The sequence below is a fragment of the Antennarius striatus genome, chromosome 4, assembly GCF_040054535.1.
Source record: "Antennarius striatus isolate MH-2024 chromosome 4, ASM4005453v1, whole genome shotgun sequence".
Classification (NCBI taxonomy): Eukaryota; Metazoa; Chordata; class Actinopteri; order Lophiiformes; family Antennariidae; genus Antennarius; species Antennarius striatus.
Genome location: NC_090779.1, coordinates 15,884,478 through 15,911,408, shown reverse-complemented (window position 1 = coordinate 15,911,408; position 26,931 = coordinate 15,884,478). Strand labels below are relative to the sequence as shown.

The window sequence follows — 26,931 nt, the reverse complement described above, 5'->3', positions numbered from 1 at the left end:
GGAAGTAGGTTGTGCAACGCACAGGTCTAGCACCTGGTGAGACGTAGGAAGAGCCCGGCCGGGAGTCATCCCACAGTGCCCAGACCCTCATGCTCCACAAGCCCCTCCCTATGTCAGGCTTTCGAAGAGCGCCAGGTCATGTGGCCTGCAGCCAACAAGGAAAGAGAGAGGGTCCAGTTTGATGAAGATCTGGACCAAATTCTTGAAGCTACTGCAAGGAGATATGCAGATCAGAAGTTGCAGATGATGTCTGCAATGATCATCAGCATTGGTGCTGAAAGGTTTGGCATAAAGGAACAACAGCCAGCCAGAGCCATTGGGGAGCCAAACAGACAAGAGGTGAAGATCAGCCAGCTCTGTAAGTAGCTCAGACTGCTGGGGCGAAAGATTAATTAAGCAGGCAAGGGAGGAGGAGAAAGCTGGGCTGGCAGAGCTTCGTAACATTGTGAGGAAAAAACTCACCGCCCTCCGCTGAGCCGAGTAGGAGGAAGCGTAGGGAGAGAACCAGGAAACGTGCAGCCTTCATTTCAAATCCCTTTGGCTTCAGAAGATCCTCAGGCAGAAAAGAAGTGGTCACCTCGCCATGCAGGACCTTGGTAACTCCGCCAGAACCCACCTCAGCATTTAACACCAATGAGCCAACTTTGAAAGAAGTTGAGGGGGTTGTCAAAGCTTCTAGATCAAGCTCAGCACCAGGCCCCAGCAGAGTACCATCGTGTCTATGAGAGGTGCCCCAGACTCTTGAAAAGACTTTGGACGATCCTCAAAGTCATCAGAAGAAGGGGGAAGGTGGCACAGCAATGGAGACATGCAGAGGGTATCTGGATTCCAAAGTGGGAGAACTCAAATACCATTAAGCAGTTCAGGGTCATCTCACTCTTCAGTGTCAAGGGCAAGATAGTCTATAGCGTCATTGCCTGGCACATGACGGAGTTCCTCCTAAGGAACACTTACATCAATACCTCTATGCAGAAGGGCGGAATCCCACAGGTTCCAGGATGCATGGATCATACAGGAGCCGTCACCCAGCTGCTCCGTGAGGCCTGCGAAGGCAAAAAAGACCTGGCAGTCCTTTGGCTTGATCTTGCCAATGCCTACAGGTCAATTCCACTCAAGCTGATGGAGACCTCACTTGACCGATACCACTTTCCGGGAAACATCAAGGACCTCATACTGGACTACTACAGCTGTTTCAGTTTGAGAGTCACTTCCGGAACAAAAACATCTGCATTTCAAGGGCATTATCACTGGATGCACTATGTGTGTGATACTGTTTGCCTTGGCTATGAATATGCTTGTGAAGTCAGCAGAGGTGGAGTGCAGAGGCCCTCTAACAAACTCAGGTAGGCAGCAGCCCCTGTCAGAACATTTATGGATGATCTGACAGTGACTACAAAATCAGTCTCGGACTGGACTACAGATGGATCCTGCAAGGTCTTGAGCGGCTCATTAATTGGACCTGGATGAACATCAAGCCAGCCAAGTCCAGGTCGCTGGTGGTGAAGAAGGGGAAGGTGACAGACCAGTTCCGCTTCTCACTAGGAGGCATCCAGTTTCCAACTGTGGGAGAGAACCCAATTAAGAGCCTTTGACTGCACCTTGAAGGACACCGCCGCACTCCAAGCAACATCAGAAGAGTTGGGAACCTGGCTGATAGCAGTGGATAAGTCAGGGCTACCAGGCAAAGATTAAAGCCTGGATCTACTAGCACGGCATCTTGCCAGAACTCCTCTAGCCACTGCTGGTCTACAATGTGCCAATGACCACGGTCGAGTGCCTCGAAAATAAGGTCAGCTGTTTCCTGCAGAAGTGTTTGGGCCTACCGCAAAGTCTCAGCAGCATTGCCTTGTACGGAAAGAACAACAAGCTGAAACTGGCCTTCAGTAGTCAGACGAAAGAGTTTATGGTTACCCGAGCAAGAGAGGTGCTGCTATACAGAGACTCCAGGCACAGCAAAGTCTCCTTGGCCAGCATAGAGGTGAGAACCGGCAGAAAGTGGAAGGCTCACGAGGCAGTTGACCAGTCTGAGTCCCACTTGCATCACAGTGAGCTGGTGGGAACAGTAGCATCTGGACATGCAACCCATGACCAGAAGCAACCCAAGACCGCACTACAAAAAGGCCCAGGGAAAGGAAAAGCGTCAGCTGATCCAGTAGGAGGTTCGAGCAGAGGTGGACGAAGCCCGTTGCAGTTGGTCAGTAGGAATGCGGCAGCAAGGGACATGGACCCAATGAGAAGAGGTAGCTGACCAGAAGATATTATGGAGAGAAGTTTGGAGATCTGAGCCACACCGGATCAAGTTCCTCATTCGGTCAGAGTATGATGTCCTCACAAGCCTGTCTAACCTCTTACACTGGGGCTTGTTCAAGACTCCATTGTGCCCTCTTTGCCAGAAAGCCAGACCTCTTGAGCACATCCTGAGCTGCTGCCCAAAGGCACTGGGAGGTGGGCGCTACCTCTGGCGCCATGACCAAGTGTTGCGATCATTGCAGAGGTCATCAGCACAGGGATCTCCCCCAGCAAACACCACCAACCAACAAGGCAGTCCGTCACCTTTGTTAGGGCTGGGGAGAACCACAGCAGCACCAGAGTCAACCAGGGGGGCTGCTGGTAACAGCTCAGGACTGGCAGCTGAAGGTCGACCTAGGGAGACAGCTCAAATTCCCGGAGAACAACGCAATGACCACACTCAGGCCAGACATGGTCCTGGTCTCAGAAATAACAAGGCAAGTGGTCTGTGTAGGTTCTCAGTTATCCAAGGTCATGGTTAACTGAAGAACTGAAGAAGTCTCTTGGATGAGAGACGAAACGTCTTCACGAACTTTCTTAAAGTCTAATAAGGCAAGTGGTCCTGCTGGAGTTGACTATCCCCTGGGAAGACCAGTTGGGGGAGGCATTCGAGAGGAAGAGGGCCAAGTATGAGGAACAGTTAGAAGACTGCCGAAGCAGGGATTGGAGGACCCGATTCAACCCAATCAAGGTTGGATGCAGAAGATTTGTTGGCCAGTCACTCATAAGGGCACTCAAAATGTTGAGAGTGAAGGGACTGTAAAACAAAAAAACCATTAAAAACATAATTGACGCAGCGGAGAAAGCGTCAAGATGGTTGTGGATCAAGCGGGGAGATTCGTGGACCACACAAGCTACTTAGACACAAGCTGGGACATGATCACCTTAGCTGGGTCGCCTGGGCGCAGGTGTCTGATGTTGAAAGACCTGAAACACCAAGTGAACCCAAGGTACATCACTGATGATGTATCTAAATTGCACCAAAAGTGTATAGTAGACCTAAAGATGGTGGACACATGAGCAACTCATGCAGGGAGAAGGAAACAAGTGCGGAGAATTAACCCTATTGTTTGTCCAACAGAGAGATGCTGCGTGTGGAGGGGTGACGGTGGTGATTTTGGTTGTGGGATGGGGGGGGGGGGCACCAAACCACAAAACCAAAAGTGCATACTGGCATTGAACTGTGCAACAGAACAATCTATAGGCAGCAGAAAGAGGGTGGGGGATGAGTCTCACAGAGGAGACACCTCCAATGAGGTCCTGAACATATGATAAATGGGCTGTTTAATGTCAGCATTCACAGTTATGAGACAAGGCAAGACGTTGAAGGATTAGCCTGTAAGAGTCAATATTAGTGTTGGTGGCGCTGGGAAAGCCTCTTTAGTTAGACGTAGCTGAGAATAATGCGTATCCAGCTGATGTCAATGTTTGAACAATGATTCTCATCATTTGCACAGAGATGAGGTCTGCCTCCGTTTATCTCATGGATCAGTGGGAACTGATAGAAGGACCTGCAGAGTAAGGTGACAGGATGTGACAGTATGTGTGGGAAGTGTAGAAAATAAATAATTGTTTGTATAAATTGCTGTTCATTAGAAGGAATGCACATTAAGATGTGAAATTTTAGTGGATTCACAAAATAACCTTCAGAAGAATAAGAATAAGAATGATATTTGAAAATATCAGCAAGAGGAAATAATCAATCAGTCACTCCATTATATAAATATGTGTTAACACTTTTGGAACTACCTGGTCCTCTATTACAAATCCTCAACATAATTAATTGTAGAAATGGGCATTATGATGCACATGTTCAGTCTCTCTCTGAAGCATTGATGATTTTGTGGGGCAGACTGGTTTTAAATGTTTTTACCTCTAATAAGAAATGAAAGCAGATCTGTTGAGAAATAGTCACTCAGTTTAGAAGTTACAGAACAACTGGAATCAAGGAAAATTTCAAATGCAATAAATTATTTGACAGCTCTTCATTAAATCAGAATTGAATCAATTTATAAATCAAGGTACTCTCCAGTCTCAAATCCCTTATGGCAACAATAACACATTGTTCTCCCACACAAATTTATCTCAACCAAAACTTTACTGTGAGTCACCAAGGAAATAGATTAATACAAAACCCACATGTGGAGGCCCAACAAAGCTGAGAAGCAGCAACAAATAACCATCTAAAAGCAGTCATCCCTACTGTAACTGCTCAACTGAACAAATCCAAACCAGGGGCGGATCTGGCATCTTTGTAACTAAGGGGCCACAAAGGCAGCATACTTCACACAGAGGGGCCAACTATATGTCCAACAGCCTTGTACATTTTCTATCTAAGGAAAATAAATCTAAACATCTTTTCTTGTTTTGCATTGGTTTGATAAAAGTTATAGTTATAGTTATATATAGTTAGATACACAATCAGCCTTGTTCAATCACATTGTGTCTTGGATTTTATACTGGGGTGCAGAAAACATAATACATAAGACGGACGGACGGACGTGCGGGCGGACAGACGGATGGTTAGTGGGCATCACTGTTTGAGGTCAGGAACACTTCCAGATGATGGTGTCTGCAAAAATACTACAGGGCAGTTTAAATTCTACCAAGCAAAGAGGAGACCATCTCCAAACCAAATCAGGAACACCTGACACCTCCACTGGGCAAGAGCTCATCGAAGATGGACTGAGGCAAAATGTAAAAATGTTTTGTTGTCTGATCCACTGAAATGTTTAAATTCTTTGGAAATCAGTGGTTTCTGATCTGGTAAAGATGGTTGATGGTTGCTCACTTCTTTACTGTCCAGATTCTTTTTATCTATCTATCTATCTGTCTGTCTGTCTGTCTGTCTGTCTGTCTGTCTGTCTGTCTGTCTGTCTGTCTGTCTGTCTGTCTGTCTGTCTGTCTGTCTGTCTCTCTGTCTGTCTGTCTGTCTGTCTGTCTGTCTGTCTGTCTGTCTGTCTGTCTGTCTGTCTGTCTGTCTATATCTTTCTATTTACTTTTTATTTTTCATTGGGACACTATACTGTACATGTGTTATTCAAAGATTTTGCGAACAAAACTTTGTTAACAAAGATGAATAGCTTGAGTGTGAATGACTGTGGACTAGATCAGGAACCGATCGACATAGGCAGTCTTACTGTAGCAAAAAAGAATGATCATTTTATGATTAGGGAAGTCAGACATGCATAAATCATCCATAATAAGTGATTATAATTTTTTTTACCAATTCAGCAGACACAAGGTGTCAATCAAAGACTGTGACACAAGGGCTTGACTCTGTTAAGTCTAATACATAACTTCAGTAAATAAAGAATTTTTAAGAAATCATAAGTAAAAGTGACATTGACACAACATAGGTTAAAAAAAAAAAGTGCGATAAAATCCTACAAAAACAGGTCTTCTTGCTTATCAGGGGGAATTTCCAATATATTCCAACAGTTACTTTTCTCTCCAAGGTTGTAACTGCTAATCTAAAGAAAAAACGACCTCACATTGACAGGTTGTACAGTTCCTGCTCCAGTCAGGTAAATGAGGCAGAATGGCATGTCAGATGAAACAGATAACATGCAAATGAAGACCAAGCTTAGATTTTTGCTGATAGTCACTGCTGCATTAACACTCGTATCCATTTGTAGAAGTGTTTCCACACAGAAACCAGTTGGGCAGCGGTAGCAATGAAGCATGCAGCTATACGTGAGGCCGCTGTGTCGCGGTATCCCTATAAGACAGGAGGAATATGCTCGGCCCGCCTACAGCTGTGATTTATGGGTCTGAGGCTTTGTACCACAATGCCCCTCACTTCATTACTGTCACATGGAACAGATGGTGTCTTTCACCAAAGCATCACTGGCACACACACACACACACACACACACACACACACACACACACATACACACACACACGTACGTACAATCACACAGTTTCCTGGGGATGCCGTCATTTTGTGACGTACACACACGCACACACACACGCACACTCACACACACACACACACAAGCAGGGGACAAGGAGGTTTAATAGATTCTAAGCCACATGCAGCTTCTGCACTCAGCTGAGGCATTAGTTTACAGATCAGAAGAGTAACCAAACAAAAAAATTAGATCATGAGTCTGAATTGTTAAACAAACTGGAGAGGGGCTAATTGAATGAGGTGGAAACAAACAAAGACCTGAGCTCTGTTTCCCAAATGGGAAATTGGTTTGGTACTTCGGAATTTTAAATCTTGACTTGCCTGCACTGCATCCAAGGTCTGTGTGTGTGTGTGTGTGTGTGTGTGTGTGTGTGTGTGTGTGTGTGTGTGTGTGTGTGTGTGTGTGTGTGTGTGTGTGTGTGTGTGTGTGTGTGTGTGTGTGTGTGTGTGTGTGTGTGTGTGTGTGTGTGTGTGTGTGTGTGTGTGTGTGGAAAAAAACAGTTGATTTCGTGCTAGTCTTCTCACTGTGTACCTGAACTGCTGTTTAGTATATAACACACAGTTTGAAGAAGCTTTTTTTTTATCATGCACATTTACTGAATAAATATGAGCTATGCCAAGAAAAACAAGAACAAGTAGAGCCACACTGAGTATTGCTCTTTAAAAGCAGCTTTAGAATTCAGATTTTTTTCTGGGATGATAGCTGTTTTATTTTTCCCCCTGAGTTCAGAGCCAAGGGGTGTACGAACATTTGTGAAGCCTGACTGCTTGAATAACTTCCTGCCTCCCTCAACCACAAGCAGATTTCCCTCCAAATTCTCTCATTTCTCTGCCACAAGCCCATGGGTCACAAATGAACAAGTTCTGAATCAGTCAGTTGCACAGGGGAATCCCTGAAGAAAACAAATGCGTAGAGGAAACAGACCGTCTTTGGGGCTGCGCTCAGTGACAAGGTGGTGGGCAGAAGATCATCTCTGGATTTATGGTTGGTGGATTATTGTATGGTTTTAAATATCTTCTTCGTTTAGCAGGCATCTTATCTTTGCTTATCTTGCCTTTCTTGGTCCAAACTGGGTCTCACCTGTCCTGAATAAGAAACACCAAAAAGTCTTTTTGACAAACAATCTGAAGAGCAAAGTTCACAGGACTACAAACTCTGCTTTAAACTTACACCTGCCAATAAGCAGCTGTTGTAAACACTATCTTTAACATTGCACACACACACACGCACACACTATCTAACTGAAAATCAGAGCCACTGATACAGACACAGACAACCACACGCCACACAGAGCCCAGGCTGAGCTCTATCTCCTAATGGAGCGAGTCAAGACTGCACAGTCCCTTGTATTATCTTATTGGTTTAACATTAAGCAAACTGTGGCAGCACACCAGACCACCAGCAATTGGTTCCTCTTTGCTTTATCAACCTCCTATTTACTCTTCTTTCGTCCTGCTATCTTGAAGGGAGCTATTAAAGATGCATCTCTCTTATTTACAAGCAAACCAAGACAGTGTGTGTGTGTGTGTGTGTGAGAGAGAGAGAGAGAGAGAGAGAGAGAGAGAGAGAGAGAGGAGAGAGAGAGAGAGCGAGAGAGAGTGTGTGTGTGGTCGTCTGTGTGGGTCCAAGCATGTCTGGGTACTTTTACTTGAATAAGGTCAGGAGGTTTGAACGGTAGGAGAAAATAAAAGTCAATAAGGAAGAGAATTTTCTTTTATTATGTTGAGTTTGTCCTGCAGAAATGAAGATGAGAAGGTTGTCGCAAGTGAAAAATGAAAGCTCAGTTCGCACAAAATGTATTTCATGGTTGAAAATATGAGATTTGGCTTCATTTAAATGTAAATTTTTCAATCAATTTCTGAATTAAGAGAACAGAAACTGTCTCTTTAATTTATTACCGAAAAAGAAAAATAGACATGAGTCAAATAGTTGGACTTTTTTTATAGGATATCAGATGAGTGACTGGTCCCAGTGGGCAGCAAATGCTGAACAACCTTCCTAACATGAAACAATAGCTCCTGGTCCATGCTGTCCATCCATCTTTATTTGTCCAATACAGTAACGAATCCCTGCAGGAAAACCAACTGGCATTCTTCTGTTGTCTTTTGTCATCAAACTATCACAGGAATGGATGACTAGGAAGACAATCCAACCTGTTTCTCTGATCCCAAACCAAAAAGAAGGCGAAGGAATTGACTTTGATTGATCAGAGAACAAATGAACCAGATCCACCCTGCTTCCAAACCTGCATCTGAATGGTTAACTTAGTTAATTTCCACAGCCTGTGACTTCAGTCTGTTGTTGTCTGATTGAGTAGCTGTTTTCAGTAGGTGACTCATAATGACCGGAGTTCATGCATACAAGCTACTGCTGCTGCTGTAGGTCTTCCCTGCGGTCTCTTATGCACGTGAATGTGGACCTCCCAGTAGAGGAGAAAGCAAATCAGACATTCCTGCATCTTCAGGGAGATTACTTATCACTGCTGTGACACCGGACGTCCCCAGGTCAAACAGAGTAACCCAGAATGTAAAAAGATTGCAGTAGTAATTCACCTGTGTTAAGAATGGATGGAAAATAAATCATGAAATTACCCAGCAGGCTGCATATTAATGACCCTATAGGTCACATCAGCTGCAGTGTGTTTAGGTGAAGATGTAGCAGGCAGGTCATAGAGGGGTCAAGATGTTATCAGATATGAAAATATGGATCAGTGGGCAACCAAACAGGGCAGTGGGTGGTTCTGGGTAGCACTGGGTCATGGGTTCAAATCCGCATGAGGACTCGAGTCTTTTCTTTGTGAAGTTTGCATGTTCTCCTCATATTTGTGCGGGTTCTTCTTGGATTCTTTAGCTTCTTCCCACCACACAAACCATTTACCTGTGACTCTCAATTGTTTGTTTGTTTGTTTATTTGTCTGTTTTCCTATGTGTTCCTGTGAGAAACTGGCAACTTATCCAGGTTGTACCCCACCCCCTGCCCAATGATTCCTGGGATATGCTCCAGCCCATCTCTGACTCTACACAAGATTAATAGTTACAAGAACACTGTAACATACTAAAATAAATTCTTTTTCTTTTATTTATTGTGGATATTTTCTTTTGAGTTGCTTCAGCCCGCTGTGCAGTGACAATAGCCCTTTCACCTGGCATTTGTTGTGTCGTGGCTTTTAAAATGAATTGCATTCACAAACTACTTCCCTAAACAGCCAAATTGTTCAAATGAATCACAGAGAATCATGCAAGGGCAGGATAATTACCCTGCCATTGTAGAGGCTGATTTGGATGAGTTTGAGTGTAACAACCACAGGTTGCTGTGCTCCCTACCTGGACTGGGTGGATGGAAGGATGAACGATTGAAGCATTTTATACTTTATTGCCCATAAAGACACAGGAGTGGAGACGCTTGGATGCAGTAAAAAGTGCTCGACACCTGCAGTGGTATTGACTCAAAATCTTTATCACCAATATCTAATCGCTCACCTTCTCCCTCTGACAAATGGGCTCATGAAGGAATGTTTCCCACTCAGAGACATGCTAAATGCAGGTGTGTGTGTGTGTGTGTGTGTGTGTGTGTGTGTGTGTGTGTGTGTGTGTGTGTGTGTGTGTGTGTGTGTGTGTGTGTGTGTGTGTGTGAGAGAGAGAGAGAGAGAGAGAGAGAGAGAGAGAGAGAGAGAGAGAGAGAGAGAGAGAGAGAGAGAGAGAGAGAGAGAGAGAGAGAGAGAGGACATGTGAGCATTTGTGCATTTATTCACTTACGGTTGACGTGGTTAATGCTTAACCAGGTCTAGCGTGTGCATTGACACCTGTGTTTGTCTGTAGTTCCTCTGTATGTGAGGAGACCATGAACCTGCGGGACATAAAGAGAGGGTAGGGTTGGTAAATAGAGCTGGCCCGATGCCACACACCAGCAAAATTAACCAAACCACTCATGTATTCAAAATCCAAGATGTTCATGCTTATTATGGGTTAGATAATTACACTGGATGGCTGTGATTACTCACTGGTTTCTGTCTCTTTCATACACCCTTCTTAAATTCTTCTCAATGGTTAAAAAGCAGAAAATAAAAAAAGTAATCCTCAAAGCCGAAAGCAGGCTGGCGATTTCTTTAGAACAATGACAGTGTTCTTTGTGTTGTGAGGTACTAAGAGCTAACACACTTCAAAGTGTCAGGGTTACACTGTTTGCTTCAGTTAATACCTGGAGTCCAATAACCTGTTATGTTTGCATGGCATGGGCCAAATAAGGACAACAAAATCACAAGGGGGAAAAACCAAAGCACTCCCAACATGATCTAAATATTGACTTTCAGGTCAGCCTCTGAGTCTTGATGGCTATTGAGGTAAGAACAATGTAAACGGTCCCAAACACGCAAACCAAAAACTGCTGAATCTATGAATGCTGCTAAAGCTGAAGCTCATGTTAACTGACTGGTGAACGATCAACATCTAAAGGAGAATGTTAGGAGAAACAGACATCACCCAGAGTCCCTGAAGGAGCTGCACCTCCAAGCACAGGTACAGACCATACACTGGTCAAGTTTGAGGAGGGAAGTGTTCATGATTTGTTATGTCAGTGGGGGCATCGCAACACAACGTGGTTCAAGGTCTCCAGGATAACCAGAGGGTTTAGAATGTGTGTGCGTGTGTGTGTGTGTGTGGTGTGTGTGTGCGTGCGTGCGTGCATACATGCAGGTGTGTGTGTGTGTTGTCGGAGTGTCATAAGTCTGCAAATGTAAAAAGCTACATTGTCAGTAGAACTTCCGTCTCATCACACCCAGAGGTGTATGATAAAATGATCAAAATGCAAAGTGAACACAATCACACACAAACACACACACATACACACACACACACACATACACACACACACACACACACACACACACACACACACACACACACACACACACATTTGCACACATACCTGGTCAAAAAAATACTCTTTTTTTATAGTATCTCTTTTATTTGAACAAATTAAAGTGAAAAGAGGGACAGTGATACACAATCTTGTATCACAATGTGTGTATATGTGTGTGTGTGTGTGTGTGTGTGTGTGTGTGTGTGTGTGTGTGTGTGTGTGTGTGTGTGTGTGTGTGTGTGTGTGTGTGTGTGTGTGTGTGTGTGTGTGTGTGTGTGTGTGTGTGCGTGTGTGCGTGTGCGTGTGTGTGTGTTTGTGTGTGATTGTGTTCACTTTGCATTTTGATCATTTTATCATACACCTCTGGGTGTGATGAGACAGAAGTTCTACTGAAAATGTGTCTTTTTACATTTGCAGACTTACGACCTGATGCTGACCTGAACACACTATCAAAGACAGGTTGAGTCCCTCAAACACTTTTGTTTTTTGGACACACGTACGAAATACAGCCTAGAAAATGTCATCGTACTTCTTATTGACAGAGCACAACTAGTTGAGACTTGTTAGCAGTACTTTTTGTTGTATCTATTTGTCCTCCTTCACATGAATGGGCTTTTTGAGCAGCACTGTCTGTTACATAATTGTACCTCCTCTGGGTGTCTGGGTGAAACAGAAGCATTCTCATTTACTTCTGAGGACAATGTGGAACAGAAATAAGATCTGAACACACAGACATGTTAATTGTGTATTTTATATATGCATGTAGATGAGTGTGGTCATTACTGAACATCAGTTCTTTTACTTACAAGCAAAATAGTAATACTTTTGGCTTCTGTGTTCTCGAGTAAAGGTTTTTCTATTTATTTGGACTGTACTCAGTTACATTTATTTGAGGGAAGTTACTTGTGAATGAAGCCTTCACTTACAAACTGATGATGCTCATTTAATGCTCAAATCAATGAAATAGGAAATGCCTGGAGTAAAAGTATTAAGTATCAACACATTAAGTATGTTGATATAGCGTTCTTTCTTTCAACAATGTCAGAAGGAAACATTTCCTGAAAAGATTTTGAATACATCCGTCAGCGGGAGTATTTTTGAATTGAGGTTATTTTTATGACTCCTAGCAGGTGAAACCCGTCGACCCAAACATGTCCCTCTGTTCAGTTCATTCTTGTGGACACTTGGTCTCAGGAGCGCCCTGAAGGAATTTCTTCAAATATAACACAAGCATCCATATGGACTCAAGGATGAACTAGCTAGATGTTGGCGGTTACAGCTCAATGTGATCTCATGTGGAGCATTTTAGCACACAATTCTATACATTCCAGATAAATATCTATTCTGGGAAAATGCAGGAAATTATGATATTTCATGCACAAAAGGTAAAAAAAAAACTACATTGTGAGATCGTAATGCTCTCCACTAACTCCTGGCCTTTCTTAGACAGCATAACTCAGGAACGCAGGACAGCACGATCACCCCCATATTTTATGTTTGGTCATATGTTGAATTCGGTCGATGTTCATCTAGGAAACCACCTTGAACCTGTGGTGGTTGTTTGTCTTCTGTGCTGCCAGGTTGAAAACTTTAGAATCTTCATCTTGTGTCAGCATCCTGCTTTCTTTGCCAAACTTGTCAACGCATTCAAGGAAATAGACTCACGCCAGGAGGAGTCCCTCACTGGTTCTCTGATGAAATAAAAAAAACAAACGATTCTGATCAGTCGTCAGTGTCATGTTTTAATGTAATTTACATTAATAGCTGTTAATGTCATGTTGGATCTTATTATTATTATTATTCTAAAATTCATTTTATAACTGTATGTCATTGGCTTCGATAAAATCTCATTTTCTCAGTTACAAGTAATTAGAAAAGTTATGTTTGTTTTCCAGAGACACGTGTTATCACTTTGAGTCTGGGGGCAGAGGATTCTTTACTGTTTCTGATTAAAGGTTTTGCAGCCTGGTGGAGTTAGCGTCACTGCAGGACCCAGTTCAGAGCCCCACCTAGAACCCAGTTATATTACAGTCCAGTTTGCTTCTTGTTGTCTTTGTGTCTGGACTCCATTCAGGTTCTCTAGGGTTCCAACCACAGTCAACAACCATATGACTCATGACTCTAAAAACAAACCACTCTTCTTCGTGGTCTTTCCAGCACTTTTATGATTTTATGTGTCTCCTGTGCCTCAATAACATTTTCAGAATATGTTTATTTGTTGACCTGAAGTTTTTAATAATTATTGCAAATCTACAGATGAAAGCAAATTAAATTTTCGTAACAATTACAAACTTCATTTATGTTGCAGGTGAACACACACACACACACACACACACACACACACACACACACACACACACACATGCGTGTGCACATATGCACACATCAAACTGTCCAGCAGATAGGAGCTGTCATTGAACAATAGCAGTGCTACATGGGGATGCAGACACACTGATAGCCAATGACCTGATAAAGCCAGAGAGAGAGAGAGAGAAATAAGACCTCCGACGACACGACACGGCCACACAGTCACCTTTTACTTATTTGTCTGAACCCCAGTTGGTTTGTATTTGTTTGTTTGTTTATTGGGGGATAATGCATTTAAGTGCCAGTGATAACTGTGACCTATCACACTGCTCTCTGTAAAACGTTTGCCTAATTCCATTTATTTGTCTAACTGGGCACATGCATTGTTTGTTCAGTCCCTTGGCATCACTGAATAAGGTTAAATTGGATTACACAGTGACTTGTCTTCCTCCCTGTCCTTTTTTTTTGTCTTTTCTGAGTCCTACCCTGGACCCGACCCTTCCCTCACGTCTATAAAGCCACGCTGATGAGCCTGGCTAGCCCAATCTCTTAGAGCCAGTAATAATCTCTCTTTAGGAGGCTGAGAGGGTGAAGTGAGCCCTAAGAACCCTCTCTGTCAGCTTTAACCAGCCAACAGAAAGAAAAAGTCATAATTATAGTACTTTATCTGGCTGGATTTAAATAAAGCTTCCTGGCTGGACTCCTATAGACACACTCTTATGCCACACACACACACATGCACACACATGAACACACACACACACACACACACACACACTTCAATAAAGAGGCACTAATCAATCAGGGGTTCCCCTGCCACGGCTTCACTGGAGCTCGTGTCTGAAAGAAGGACTGACAGCCCTCAACCTCCCTGTATTGTCCGATGAAACTGATTAGGCCTGCGACCGGCTACCTCAGCCACCCGCTAAAAAAGCATGGAGGTTAAGGGGTCTCCATTTGAAATCGACGCACACAGAAAAGTTCTGGACACCTGCTTTTTAAAGTGATGCTTGTCTCCGTAGCCCTATCCTTCTTTTTTGTTAGATGCAATTTGAGGGCAGCGTGGGGGGAGACGGGGAGTTATTTGAGAGAGTAAAGAGGGGTGAGCCGGGTACTCGGTGCGTGTGTGTGTGTGTGTGTGTGTGTGTGTGTGTGTGTGTGTGTGTGTGTGTGTGTGTGTGTGTGTGTGTGTGTGTGTGTGTGTGTGTGTGTGTGTGTGTGTGTGCGTGCGTGTGAGTGTGGCTTAAGTTTTGAAGGGGGAGCTTGGCTGTGGGCCCAAGGCTGGAACAAAGAGGGGACACTCTTTACATGCATAGCCAGACAGAGTAAACTGTCCGGTAGCCCCGCCACAAAATACAAGGCACAAAAACACAGACTTTGAGAGAACGAAAAAAAGGGGTAAATTGTACTGTATGAGCATCAGACCGGTTTGCCCCACCGATGAAACTTTTCACATGAAACTTTTCGCATTTGGTAAGAAGAATATGTGTTGATAACATGCTCATATGGCTGTAAAGGGCAAAGCTGCTTAGATTTTATTGTGTTTACATTCAATATGGAGCTGTGTGGTGACGGGTAAATGAAAACGATCCCATCGCAAACACCAACAGGATGAACAAATACAGGGAATTAATACAGCAAAACAGGAGGTCACGTGAACGGAGAGGAGAGGAGGTGTGTGTGTGTGTGTGTGTGTGTGTGTGTGTGTGTGTGTGTGTGTGTGTGTGTGTGTGTGTGCGTGTGTGTGTGTGTGCGTGCGTGCGCGTGCTCTCCACATTAGTTATTTTAAAAAGGTGTGACTACAACCATCACCACTAAACTGTGTCTGAATGACCTGATATTAAGTGTAAAAAATGTCTCAAATCTGTAGCACTCAGATGAACGGTTGGTGGAAACCACCTTTTTTCCCATTAGTGGTATTTTTAAGAATGAGGTGCAGTGAATTTTTTTTCTCCACTGAAATCAGATTAAAACGATTTCACCCTTAGGAGGGAGAGCCACTCCATCAATGAGGGACAATAGTATATTCTGAAAAAAAGTCTGAGGGCGTTACGCCACCCTTCCATCACCAGGTTCCTTTAATGCAGCCTCTGCCGGTGACTGGTAAATGCCACTTTCAATCTTTCTCTTTTCTCTCCTCCTTCCTTTTCACTCTTCCTTTTCCTTGCCCCAATGGGTGTGTTAAGTATTGTGCTTTCTGGTGGGGGCAGTGAGTCAGTCAGGATCATTAAAAGCAGACCAAGCCTTTGGCCAGATCAAAATAATTAACTGGAGAGGTCACAAGCTAATGAAATGAAATGGGGGCCTGAAAGGAGCTCCTAAATGGTCCTCACTAATCCTCTCTTTACCTTGTTTCGGGGGGGTGGGGGGGTGGGCACCTCTGCTCATAATAGGTTGTGGGGTGCAGGGGGGACCTGGAGCTGTGGATTTGTATGTATATATATATCTTTTCCTTTTCTTAAGTGTGACTGTGTAGGGGGGGGTCTGGGGGGGGTAGGCATTTTTTAGTTGAGAAAGACAGAGAACAACAACAGTAATAATCATGTGTCACATTTGAAAACTTGTTTTGACGTAAAGCCTTTGGCAGGAAGGTGACATCTTTTCCGTTGCACTGATGCAAATGAACTCCGTGTAATCATGTGTCAGAGCACAGGATGAAGACAAGAGTAAGATGCTGAAAAGGCTTTGTAAAAATGATTTTCTTTTTTTAATTAACATCTGAAATTTAAGTACAACACAATTTTCCCCAAACCCCAACCTCTATTATATAAATGTAGATCAGAAATATATACCCTCAAGGTGGTTGTGCAGGAGTCATAACTGTTCCAAAGTTGGTCGTGACTTTTCGATGCATTTATAGAACATAGAGTTTAAACAAATCTGTGGTTTAACGTTAACAAAGGTTCACTCGAATTCAGTACTACACGCATATATAATTATTGTCTGTCTAACTTGAACAATGGAGGAATTAAGCATGTGATGTTAACCTGAGGGCGATGCGTGTCAGGAGCTGATGAGGCCATGTTGTGGGTGTGTCACTGTGAACAGGTTCTCCAGGGGCAGGCTCCAACCTGCTGTGTGTGTGTGTGTGTGTGTGTGTGTGTGTGTGTGTGTGTGTGTGTGTGTGTGTGTGTGTGTGTGTGTGTGTGTGTGTGTGTGTGTGTGTGTGTGTGTGTGTGTTGTGTGTGTGTGTGTGTGCGCGCCCTTCAGGTGTGACCTCTGACATGCAGATAATCATTAGAAATGCACACCAACCCATGCGTGCACAAATTGTGAGACGTGCACACAACGGATTGTTGAGTGAAGGCATGCACCTGATCGCAGCAGAGCTGTGGATGAATGCTATTTAACCACACAAACAAAAAGACAAACACACACAAACACACGGCAAGCCCACACACAACATGTTAAAGAAAGACAGTTAAAGGGGTTTACCTTTCTGTTTCTGTCTTGACTTGACATCTTGTGTCATCACAGACACACAAAAAAGTGAAGGCAGGATGGGACAATGAGGACGAGTTCACAATGACAGCAGGTCTGTGGAGGCAAATGAGAAAGAAAGAGCAAAGTCACATCAACGGCGAGCTTACAGGAGGGGCAGATGTGTTTTTGAACCAACAAACAGCTGGACATCGAAATAAACCTGTCATGCAGATGTTGTTATGGCAACAAGTGGCTGGCTGAAATATGTAAAAATGACTCCCACCTCCAAAAATATGCACTTCAGGTTAGTTGGCCATTCTAAATTGCCCGTAGAAGTGAGTGTGTGTGTGTGTGTGTGTGTGTGTGTGTGTGTGTGTGTGTGTGTGTGTGTGTGTGTGTGTGTGTGTGTGTGTGTGTGTGTGTGTGTGTGTGTGTGTGTGTGTGTGTGTGTGTGTGTGTGTGTGTGTGTGTGTTTGTATGTCTCTGTGTAGCTCCACGATGCACTGGCGTCGCCCCCGGTGTTTTGCCCGCCTCACGCCCTAAGACAACCTGGGAAAGGCTCCAGCTTCCTGTGACCCACGCAAGCAGATGAAGCAGGTAGGAAAATGAATGAATGATTCCAGCTGAACTATAAAATATTTACTGGTATTATTTATTTATTTCATTTATTATTGTGTATTCATTATTATTTTATTCATAACAACATATTGTTACGTCATGCATAACAATATTTTCATGTGTGTCTGTGTAGCTCATAATTTTTCATGTTCGGGTCTAATCGGGTACATATGTGAATGTGAATTGAAAAAAGATGAGTATCACCTTCTGAATGACTTAAACCTAAATACAAAAATAGTTCCTGCACAGTGTTTAACTTGAAAATTATGTGGGAGTTTATTTGATACAATTTTATCCATTTTTATCTTCGATGCGCCTTTCTCAAAAAATAAAAAAAAATTTTTTAAAAAGACAAAGTTCTCTTTAGTCTTGGTGGTTCATTCATATTTCTTCTGCCTCATGTTTGCTGACTTAAACAATCTTCCGTCACATAGTGAGACACTTTTTCATCGTCTCATCGCTTTCCTGTATTTCTCAAAAAACAGAGTCCCTCCTTCAGCTCCCCACTTCTCTGTTTGCAGCTTGGCCACACAGGGTTTTTTTTTTAATCCTTTTTGAACTGGACAAGCAGTCCACTCCAGGCTGCAGACTCTCTGAACCATCATTACAGTCATTAGGCTAGAATGAGCTCTGTATCACAGGAGTCCACCAGCATCCAGTTTAACCCAGCACAATTAGCACATCCGTTGCTGTAGAATTACCCTGTAAAACAAGAATGCTTCAGACAAAAGATGCAGGAGAGTTGGTTGGGGGAAAAAGGGATACGTGTGAGGGAAAGGGGGGAGATAGGGGGAGAGGAGAAATAAGGGAGGACAGCGAGAGATTAAAATAGTTTGAATTGAGTCTCGGCCCATTCATTTGGTATTCTGCTCAAATCAAGGCTTTTGTTCAGCCTGGCGTAAAGTAGTGTCAATCATCTCGACCCGGTTTTGTAGAATGGGGAAATTTATTATGAATTTGCTCCTGCAAATAATGAGGACTGCCCCCTGTCTGCTCTCCCTTGTCCCTCCTCCCTCTCCCCCAGAGCCACCTCTCCTCTCTCCCCTTTGCCTCCACCCCCATATCAATACTGCAGAATAGGCAACAGAGAGTGAAGTTAGCAATCTCAGGGCCACTCGCGCTCTGGACCCACATCAAAGTGACAGAGACGTCCAATCAGATTTGTCTTACAGGCATTACATGATGAATATGGTGCGGCCATAGCACAAAAGCGCCTTTGTGTCTCCTCCGAGCAGAGACTATTCACAGCCTGCCACAGCCAGCCAGAGTGGAAGTAAATGGCCAAAAAGGCCTCAGCCAAAAAAAAAGCACCCAAACTTGTGCAGCACAATGGCCCATGCAAATCACAGCCCCTGCCACCTCCACCCTAACACACATCCCCACCTCTTCCATCCATCCACTACTCAGGCCTGAGCTGGGTTCCTCCTCTACTGGGTTGTCTGAAGTTTAGGGCCTATTCAGACTCATACAGAGGTGTCAGTTAAAAGTGCTGCACTGCTGCATTCAAAAGAGAACGATTTCTTTTTGGAGAAAGACGAAAAACATGAGTCGAATGACTGACTTTTTTGTCAGAAAGTGATAGTGAATAGGCAGCTGTGAGCAGAACCCCTATTCAGCAAGACTTTTCAATTGGGGGGAGAAGATTTCCAAACACACTGGAGTGGCCCTTCTATATTTTCTTGCCCTTGGACAAATGATAAAATGAAATGTGAAGGACAGGGTTTAGCAAAGAGACAAATAATCCACATCTTTTCCTTCAGCACAGTGATGACCAGTTAATTTACAACGTTGAGACTGCAAAACCAAAACTACATGATTATTCTCTTTTATCAGAATTTAGGTACAATGAATCACTCACTAAATATATATTCCCTTTTCCAGGAAATAAAAGATGTCAATGATGAAGTCTGGATTTGAATCCTAGAAATCACCCAATTGCGAATGCTGTTTAAAGGCCAACCTCATTACAGTAAGTAATTGTATCTATACAGGTGTGAGATTTGGCTCCTTTCAACTTAAAAGAAAAACTTAATGTCAACTGTGAAAATTATTCTCTAACAAAAAAAGGGGGGGGGGGCTTCAGCAGCATCCACAGCACCACCCAAAGATATTAAGGAGAGGAGTGAGTTTTGAATTTTGAAGGTCTTTATTATCCTGAACTAGAACCAGTCTTATCAGAGTTGGTACATCCATATTGTTTCTTCTGCTCTGGATTCAATCAATGCTGTACAGGTCAAAAGATTGTCTGCTTAACCATTAACACACCTGTTAAGCATTGTTCAAGGTTACACATTCATCTGTCTCAGGGCACCGCTCTGCTGTCTGACATCCTGTTTGCATCTTCATCGCTGTAACTCTAAGGAAATAATTCAATAAGATTAAATGTTTGTTTCATTTGAGGGTTGTGATTTGTTAAACAGATCAGATGACAAACAGGTGAGATTATGGTCTGAAATAGCTGAAATATACAGTACAACAAGCTTTTATGCCGTTTACACTGTCAGAACCTCTTTACTGTGAAGTAACAGTCACAATCACATCATGCACAACCAACAACAACTTCTTAGCTTCAAATTTGGATTCTACAAAACTTTTAGAGTTTTTTTTTTTTAATTCAGACTTTAAATTTCAAGGTTTGAAATGTGTCAACACAATTTCATTTAATGCTTCATTCGAGATGCATTGTCAACTTTTATACATAAACCTATGGAGGAAAGCTAAGTGTGTTTTCATTCACGTAAACCAGATTAGTCTGTTTACTTTAAAAATGTTAGAGTATACATTACATATACAATATACAGAATACATTATACGTACACTAATGGCTGTTTTTTTTTTTGTTTTCTTCTAGTTTGATGAGCACAAAACATAAAGAAATGGAAGTTATTCACAAATCAAACCCATCAATCAGTGATGAACACTTTATGCATGGGCTGAAAAATTGATGACCTGCCGTTCAAGCCAGTGGGTTTAAAGTCAGACCGCACTGAAAACAACAGATGACACTTTACCACCACATTCTGGGGAAATTTACCACAAGATTGTAATCTAGATTAGTGCAACATTTGACATTTCAATCGTTTATGCATTGAACATGATTTTGCGCACAGTTCTTCATTCACCGTCGGATTAGATCCAATATGCGTCGCCTTTATGTGTTATCTAAGTGGAAAAAAGACACTGGGACAAAATGACATGAATGCATCTATTTTCTCTCTATGTGCCAAGGGGGGAAATGCATATCCATCTTAGAGGACAAGAAGCAGGGACTTGTTTTCACTCTGCGCCCTGGCCTTTGCGGAACGCAGAGGGACACAAGCGCCATTTCAACCCTGTAATAATGGAGCAGCGGGGTATTTTTCGTTTAACACTGATTTGTCTTTTTTGAGCTGCATTGACGTGGTTGGTGATAAAAGTAGATCGTAAATTATGTCATTTATCACTTGTCTGATATTGTCGCTCCCTGACATTCGCGAGTCACTAACCAATGGGAGCGTCGGAGCGTTTGTCACCGAGCACAGACACGTGGCTCACACCTGTAGGCTGTGTGTGTGTGTGTGTGTGTGTGTGTGTGTGTGTGTGTGTGTGTGTGTGTGTGTGTGTGTGTGTGTGTGTGTGTGTGTGTGTGTGTGTGTGTGTGTGTGTGTGTGTGTGTTGAGAGAGGTGTGACGTGTATTTGTAAGAGGAGAAGATTCTTACACCGTAGTCCGTTACTTTGCGGTAAGATAGTTCATGTTGTCAGAGAACAAGTCAAGAACTGTTTTATTTTTATTTGACTGACGTCAGTTCGATGTCTTCTATTTATTTGTTTACGTCTTTTGTAATTTCATTTAATCAAGACACTCTTGTTCCCAATTTTCCACTCCTACACAGAGCACCAGTTGAAATTAAACTCTTTATTTCTAATTCTGACTCATTGAATTTGGCATCAGTGTTTAATTACAATAGAAGATTTTCCATAATTGGCATAATGAGGCGCAAAGGCGCACACAATAGTGCCCACATTGTGCTTTTGCGCTCCCCGTTTCGCAGGAGAGCGGCTTTATGATTGGGCTGTGTGCGCCATGAAAAACACAGTTGGAGATACAACTGGTCGACAACCCCGGGTTTTATTTAGATTGATCTCAATCGGGCAATAACAATTTTGACCCGTCTCATTGTCTTGCTGACTTTCTTCAACCCATAATTCAACGTCTCTACCCTTTGAGAAGAGTGAATTGCAGCCCTCCTCCTCTCGCCCTCTGCCACGGGACCTCTGGGCTATAGGGTAAAAGCAGAGTATGCAAAAGAAACAATGCAATGCATGAAACGTAATATTAATCTCCCCACCCCCCCTTCCCGAATGCACACAAAGCGCTGTAGAGGGTGATCGTCCATAATGGTTATTGAGTGTTCACCCAGCTGCGCAATTTTCCCCGTGTGCCCAACCAAGTCGGGAAAAGGTCACACAGGGGCTTTGAATAGAAGCTCCCTAGTTTGCTCAATTATCTCCACCAATACCCACCCCCGACACACACACACACACACACACACACACACACACACACACACACACACACACACACACACACACACACACACACACACACACACACACACACACAAACATCAAAGCATAAACATGTTGAACATAAGTCTGAAGAACCAAACCAGTAAAACATATATAATATAAATAGATTCATTTTTTTATTTATAAAACTTGTTTTACACAAAATATATCTGTTAAAATTGAATATTTACACTTCAGGCTAACAAGTGCATACATCAATAAAGGTCTGCTGACCACCTAGCCTATTCAGAAACCAAAACAACTACAATCTGTCACAGGTAGCGAGTGGTGCTGGTGCGTCCTGCCGCACAACTCCTACATGTCACCTCACTGCTCCACTGACAGCTGCATCCCCATCAGGAGCGGCAGACCGTTGTTCAAGAACACTGCTTTTTTTTTTTTTTTTTTTTTTTTTTTTTTTACTCGTATAAAAATATGTCTTCACGTTACAAGATTTTGTTCTATGATGAGTTTACGAAAGGAGGGGTGTGTAGGTCACCAAAAACGTCCGTCAGCGCATCATCTGTTGCGGTGCAGCTGAGGATGGTAACCCTGTTCTGAGGAAACAACTCGTCAAAGTCTCGAACTGCTGGACTTGTCTTTGAAGAGCCTGCTGTGTCACGAATTAATTGCACTTATTCAAACATCGCATCAACAGTTCCTGACTTCCACGCGTAAACGTGACACGGAGTCCAGCTCCCTCCTCCTGGTGGGGACCTCAGGACACCCTACGCATCATGAGGCTCCCTTCTCTCTCTCTCTCTCTCTTACGATTGCTTTTTTTTTTGCTGCAGAAGCTGCCCGGGTTAAAGAAGTAAGGTAGATCTCTTCCAACATCGATCTGATGCCTCTGTCTTGTCTTTGTTACCATTTACGCACAGACTCTGGTGTGCGGTGTTCAAGCTCCGCCTCAGTACCTGTCGAACCAGGTTGTAAAGTCCAACAGCTCCTGTTCCTCTGAGCTCAGAGGCTCATAACTGCCTTCGTCTGACGAGTAGGTAGAATGAGGAGACTCGGGGTCGGCGGAGTAGCTGTTGGAAATGGTTGGGGATGGTAACCCGCACTGGAACGCTGCTGACACGGCGTCGTGTTCGTCCAGAAGTTGCTGTAACGCCCTGATGTACTCCACCGCAGACCTCAGCGTCTCTACTTTGCTCATCTTCTTGTTGGCAGCGCCGTTGGGCACATGCTGACGCAGCGTCTGGAAACCCATGTTGACTTGTTTGACCCGGTTCCTCTCTCTTTCGTTCCGCCGGGCCACGGCCACCGGCTGCTGCTGAGGGATGGAGTAGCCGAGGCCGTTGAAGCTCAGGCGCCGCTTGCAACGCAGGAGTTCTGGGGAGCTGGAGCGCTGTCTCTTCAGCACCTTGGCTTTACTTTGCAACCCGATGGCGGTATCGGGGTGCGCGGCGGGAAGCGCGCAGTCATGCGCCGGAGCGTGCAGGCTGAGGCTGGCGCGTCTTTCTGTAAGTCCAAAGGTGAAGGCGGTCTGCGTGGTGGTGATGGTCGTGGTCTCCATCCCGCTGACGGTCTCGCGTGGAGAGATGGAATGCAAGCGGAGTGGACAAAGATCAAAGCGAAGGCTTGTCGGTGCACAGCTCTCGTGTCCTTCGCGTGGGGACCGCGTGGCCAACACTGGTCCTCCGGACTGCTTCACCCCACGAGCCGATCTGGACCCAACTTTGGCAGCACTCTTCTTTTTCAACACGCGCCCACCTACCCCCCCCCTTTTTTTTTTTTGGGAGACGCACGCTTCGTCGTGAGGCCCCGCCCCCGCTGTGTGATTCTTCCGCGCGTCGCCTCCTCCCCCCCCCCTCCCCCCCGGGCCAGGCGCGTGGCTCCCGGAGCTCAATAAACAATCCCGAGCTTTCAGCGCGCCGGGAGCACGCGCTGGGCTCATTTACATTCCAATGTCTCCAACTTGAAGGCCCATTGGTGGATTCAAACGGCCTGCTCCGCACGAAAAGACATGAGAAAAGGACAGCGAAAGAAGAAGAAAGGGAAAAAAAGAAAAAAAAGAAGAGAGAATGAAAAAAAAAGTGAATGTTTTGGTTCTTTGAAATGCCTTTTGAGTTGGACTATGTACCCCTGGCAAGTCTTCAAATTATCTTTCTCCACCCCTTGGCCATCTTTCTCCTCTGGATCTTTACGATCACAAATTCCAAAGACGCGCTGTCCTGTTTCCAGGCTACTGCTTTACAGAGTCAAATTTAATTGCAAGCGTGTCTCTGACCACAACAATTACAGCACACCACACTTGCGCCGTTAAATTTAAAGGTAAATGTCATATTTATGACATCCAGGCGTCCGAGACGGTTGGAGACGTTTGATTGTATTCGTTCTTCTCTTTTGGGTGCGTCGCGGTTTTGGTGGAGGAACAATTACATGCAAACAAGTTACGCAGACGCGCTGATGCAGCGATTCAGCACCACGTCTAACTGGACAGTTTAGGAGAAATGCGGCATCATAAAACTAAAACTGCGCATTTCCCCACTTTGCATAATTTTCTATGTTATTCACATGACAGTTCATTCAATGTTGACGCACGGCTGTCGAAGCGGGCTTTTATTTTTGGAACGCTGTCCTTACTAACTTTGGGCAATTAGACTAAGCTGAGACGTGAAGACCGTGGTGCAATAAAACGCGGACACTTTTTCCCTCTGGCGGCCGAATATGGTAAAACACCTCAGAGGTGTCCGACCGAGATACAGTACAGTACTCTAAAATAAAATATGTATTAGGTATCAATTTCAAGTCGTCAGATCGTCATTGCCCACAATATATATATATTTTATATATATAATATATTTTATAATCATTTATAATTATTTCTTAATTATATAATTTTAAAATTACTCACAAAAAAATTTGAACCCGGAGTGATCAGGATGGACGTTACGTCAATTAGCCGCCGCTACTTCTTTTTTAACTACCTTTTTTAAAATAAATATATATTTTTTGTTCATGTTTTTAATGTAAAACTGACCAAAATTAATTCATAATATAAAGCAGAAGAAAAGGGGGGACTTCCCACTTGCCTGAGATAGCACAGATCAACCTTCTAAGTCGACCTGATCCACGGTTTGATTTGACAGAATTGATGACAGAATTGTCTGATATTTGTTATTGAACAGTTGTGATTTGTGTGGCGACCCCTACTCTGAACCGGGGGTTCCCCGTCTCTCCACTGTTGCCTGGCCTTCCCCTGTCAACAGTAGAGGGCGCAGAAGTAAAGAGAAGTGAAAACCCTCTAAGAGAAGATGTTCGTCCCACAGTGGGGAAATTTTTTTAAAAATTCCCCACTATAAATCCTCCCAAATAGCACTTTCTTTGATGTTGTACCCGTACCAGAATCTGACACACGAAATGTACAGGACCATGCGTGCTTAGAGAGTTTTATGGTGCATATCTGTTTGTTTTTTGTTGACCACATCTGACCCATAGTCACGTGATAATTTTTGTTTCAGCATTAAAGAACATCTGTTTCACTTAAAAACGACCACAATGCCCACCCAACAGTGATGGTTCACAAGGTAATATTTGCAATTAATGATAAATGTTGGGCAGTCTAAATTCACAGTGAGAGGTGAAGTATGTGACTGAGCAAAACCACCTGGAACAGGATCAGTTTTTGTGAGTTTCTCTCAGTCTCACCCACACAAAGGAATCAAGTCAAGCCCACAAGAATAACAAAGAAAGGTGAAACCTGTTTGGGCGTGTTTGTAGAAGGTTATTTAAGCATGGTAGGGCAGTAGAATAGATAAGACATTGGATTTGGATTCATGTTCATTCTTACAAATTACAAAGTTTTAACTGTCAGTTAAATATTTTGTTAAATAAATCTGACAACAGAGAGGAATCAAACCTTGGTTTTTTTTAAATAGAGCATTCAGGATTTGTGCATTTCTCTTTGTTTCCAGCACAGTTTATGACTATGTTGCAGTGACGGTCGGAGGAGCAGTCGGCACAGATTGGTAGCCATGCCTCCATCAGTCTGCTTCGGGAGAGCTGTGGCTACCAAGTATGAATGAGGACTGGATGAATAATGGATCCAATGTAAAAGCCACTTTGAATGTCAAGAAAAGCACTATATTATATATTATTATTATCTCCACATATATATTTGAATAAGCTCACTTGAAAACCTCACACTGTCACGCTTTCAGTGTTTACCCGAGTTAGCTCCGGTCTTCACATTTGTCAATGTCTCTCGCTTACAGAGCCATTTTGGCTTCGTCAAACATAGCGGTTTATATTCTTTAATTGTGATGGACCTCACGTTCTCGTGTGAGGAACCCCGATGCTTTATTCACCAGGACCGAACTCAAGAAGCCGGCGTCTACGGCCGGACCGTAACGCCGAAGCGGCCTTCGTCTGCGCATTCGTCCGTCTCACACACACGGAGCTGTTACGGCTTCGTCGGACACAGCGGTCTGTTTTCTTGAGAAGGCGAAGAACAAAGAAAGAAAACAAACGAAGTCTGATATTATTGTTTTATCGTGGGATTTCCACGGGTTCCTGCTAGTTATTATTATAATGATTATAAATATTTACGCTGACAGATATTAAGTAGTAGGCAAAGAGATTTAGGAAGGAATGAATGAGGAAGGAAACTCCCATTCCCATTTAAAAAGAAGTTTTAGATGTATTACTGCATTTTGAGACAAATATGCAGATATGTAATTGTGTGTGAGCAGATAAATTTAATGTATTTACATCTATGTATTATTAGTTTTGTTTATTTGCAGGCCAAACTAGGAAATAAGAAATTTTATTCAGAACAGCTTTTCTGGGCCCTATGTGGGGATGACCTGCTTCCTCCCCTGAGACAAAAACATCTATTTTAACATCTAGCTTTACAGACAAGGTGACACAACCGATATTAAATGTTGAAATTGTGAATGAAAGTACAAAATAGGATGTGAACCTTCTGCCTGATCTTTCAGTGTTCAGGCCACATCCTTCCCCAGG

At 43.5% G+C, this 26,931-nt stretch overlaps 1 protein-coding gene and 1 pseudogene across 1 annotated transcript; one reads left to right on the top strand and one right to left on the bottom strand.

Annotated features, from left to right (window-relative positions):
• The first annotated feature begins 246 nt into the window (after positions 1–246).
• LOC137593452 (uncharacterized) lies at positions 247–3,151 on the top strand (annotated as a pseudogene).
• An 18,868-nt stretch (positions 3,152–22,019) lies between these two features.
• ascl1b (achaete-scute family bHLH transcription factor 1b) lies at positions 22,020–23,615 on the bottom strand. Its single transcript, XM_068313812.1, has one exon. The coding sequence runs from the start codon at positions 23,477–23,479 to the stop codon at positions 22,871–22,873; it is 609 nt and encodes a 202-aa protein (XP_068169913.1). The 5' UTR covers positions 23,480–23,615; the 3' UTR covers positions 22,020–22,870.
• Positions 23,616–26,931: the final 3,316 nt, after the last annotated feature.

Bases quoted from the DNA above. Each gene is read 5' to 3' on its own strand.
- ascl1b (XM_068313812.1), bottom strand. From the start codon at position 23,479: ATGGAGACCACGACCATCACCACCACGCAGACCGCCTTCACCTTTGGA.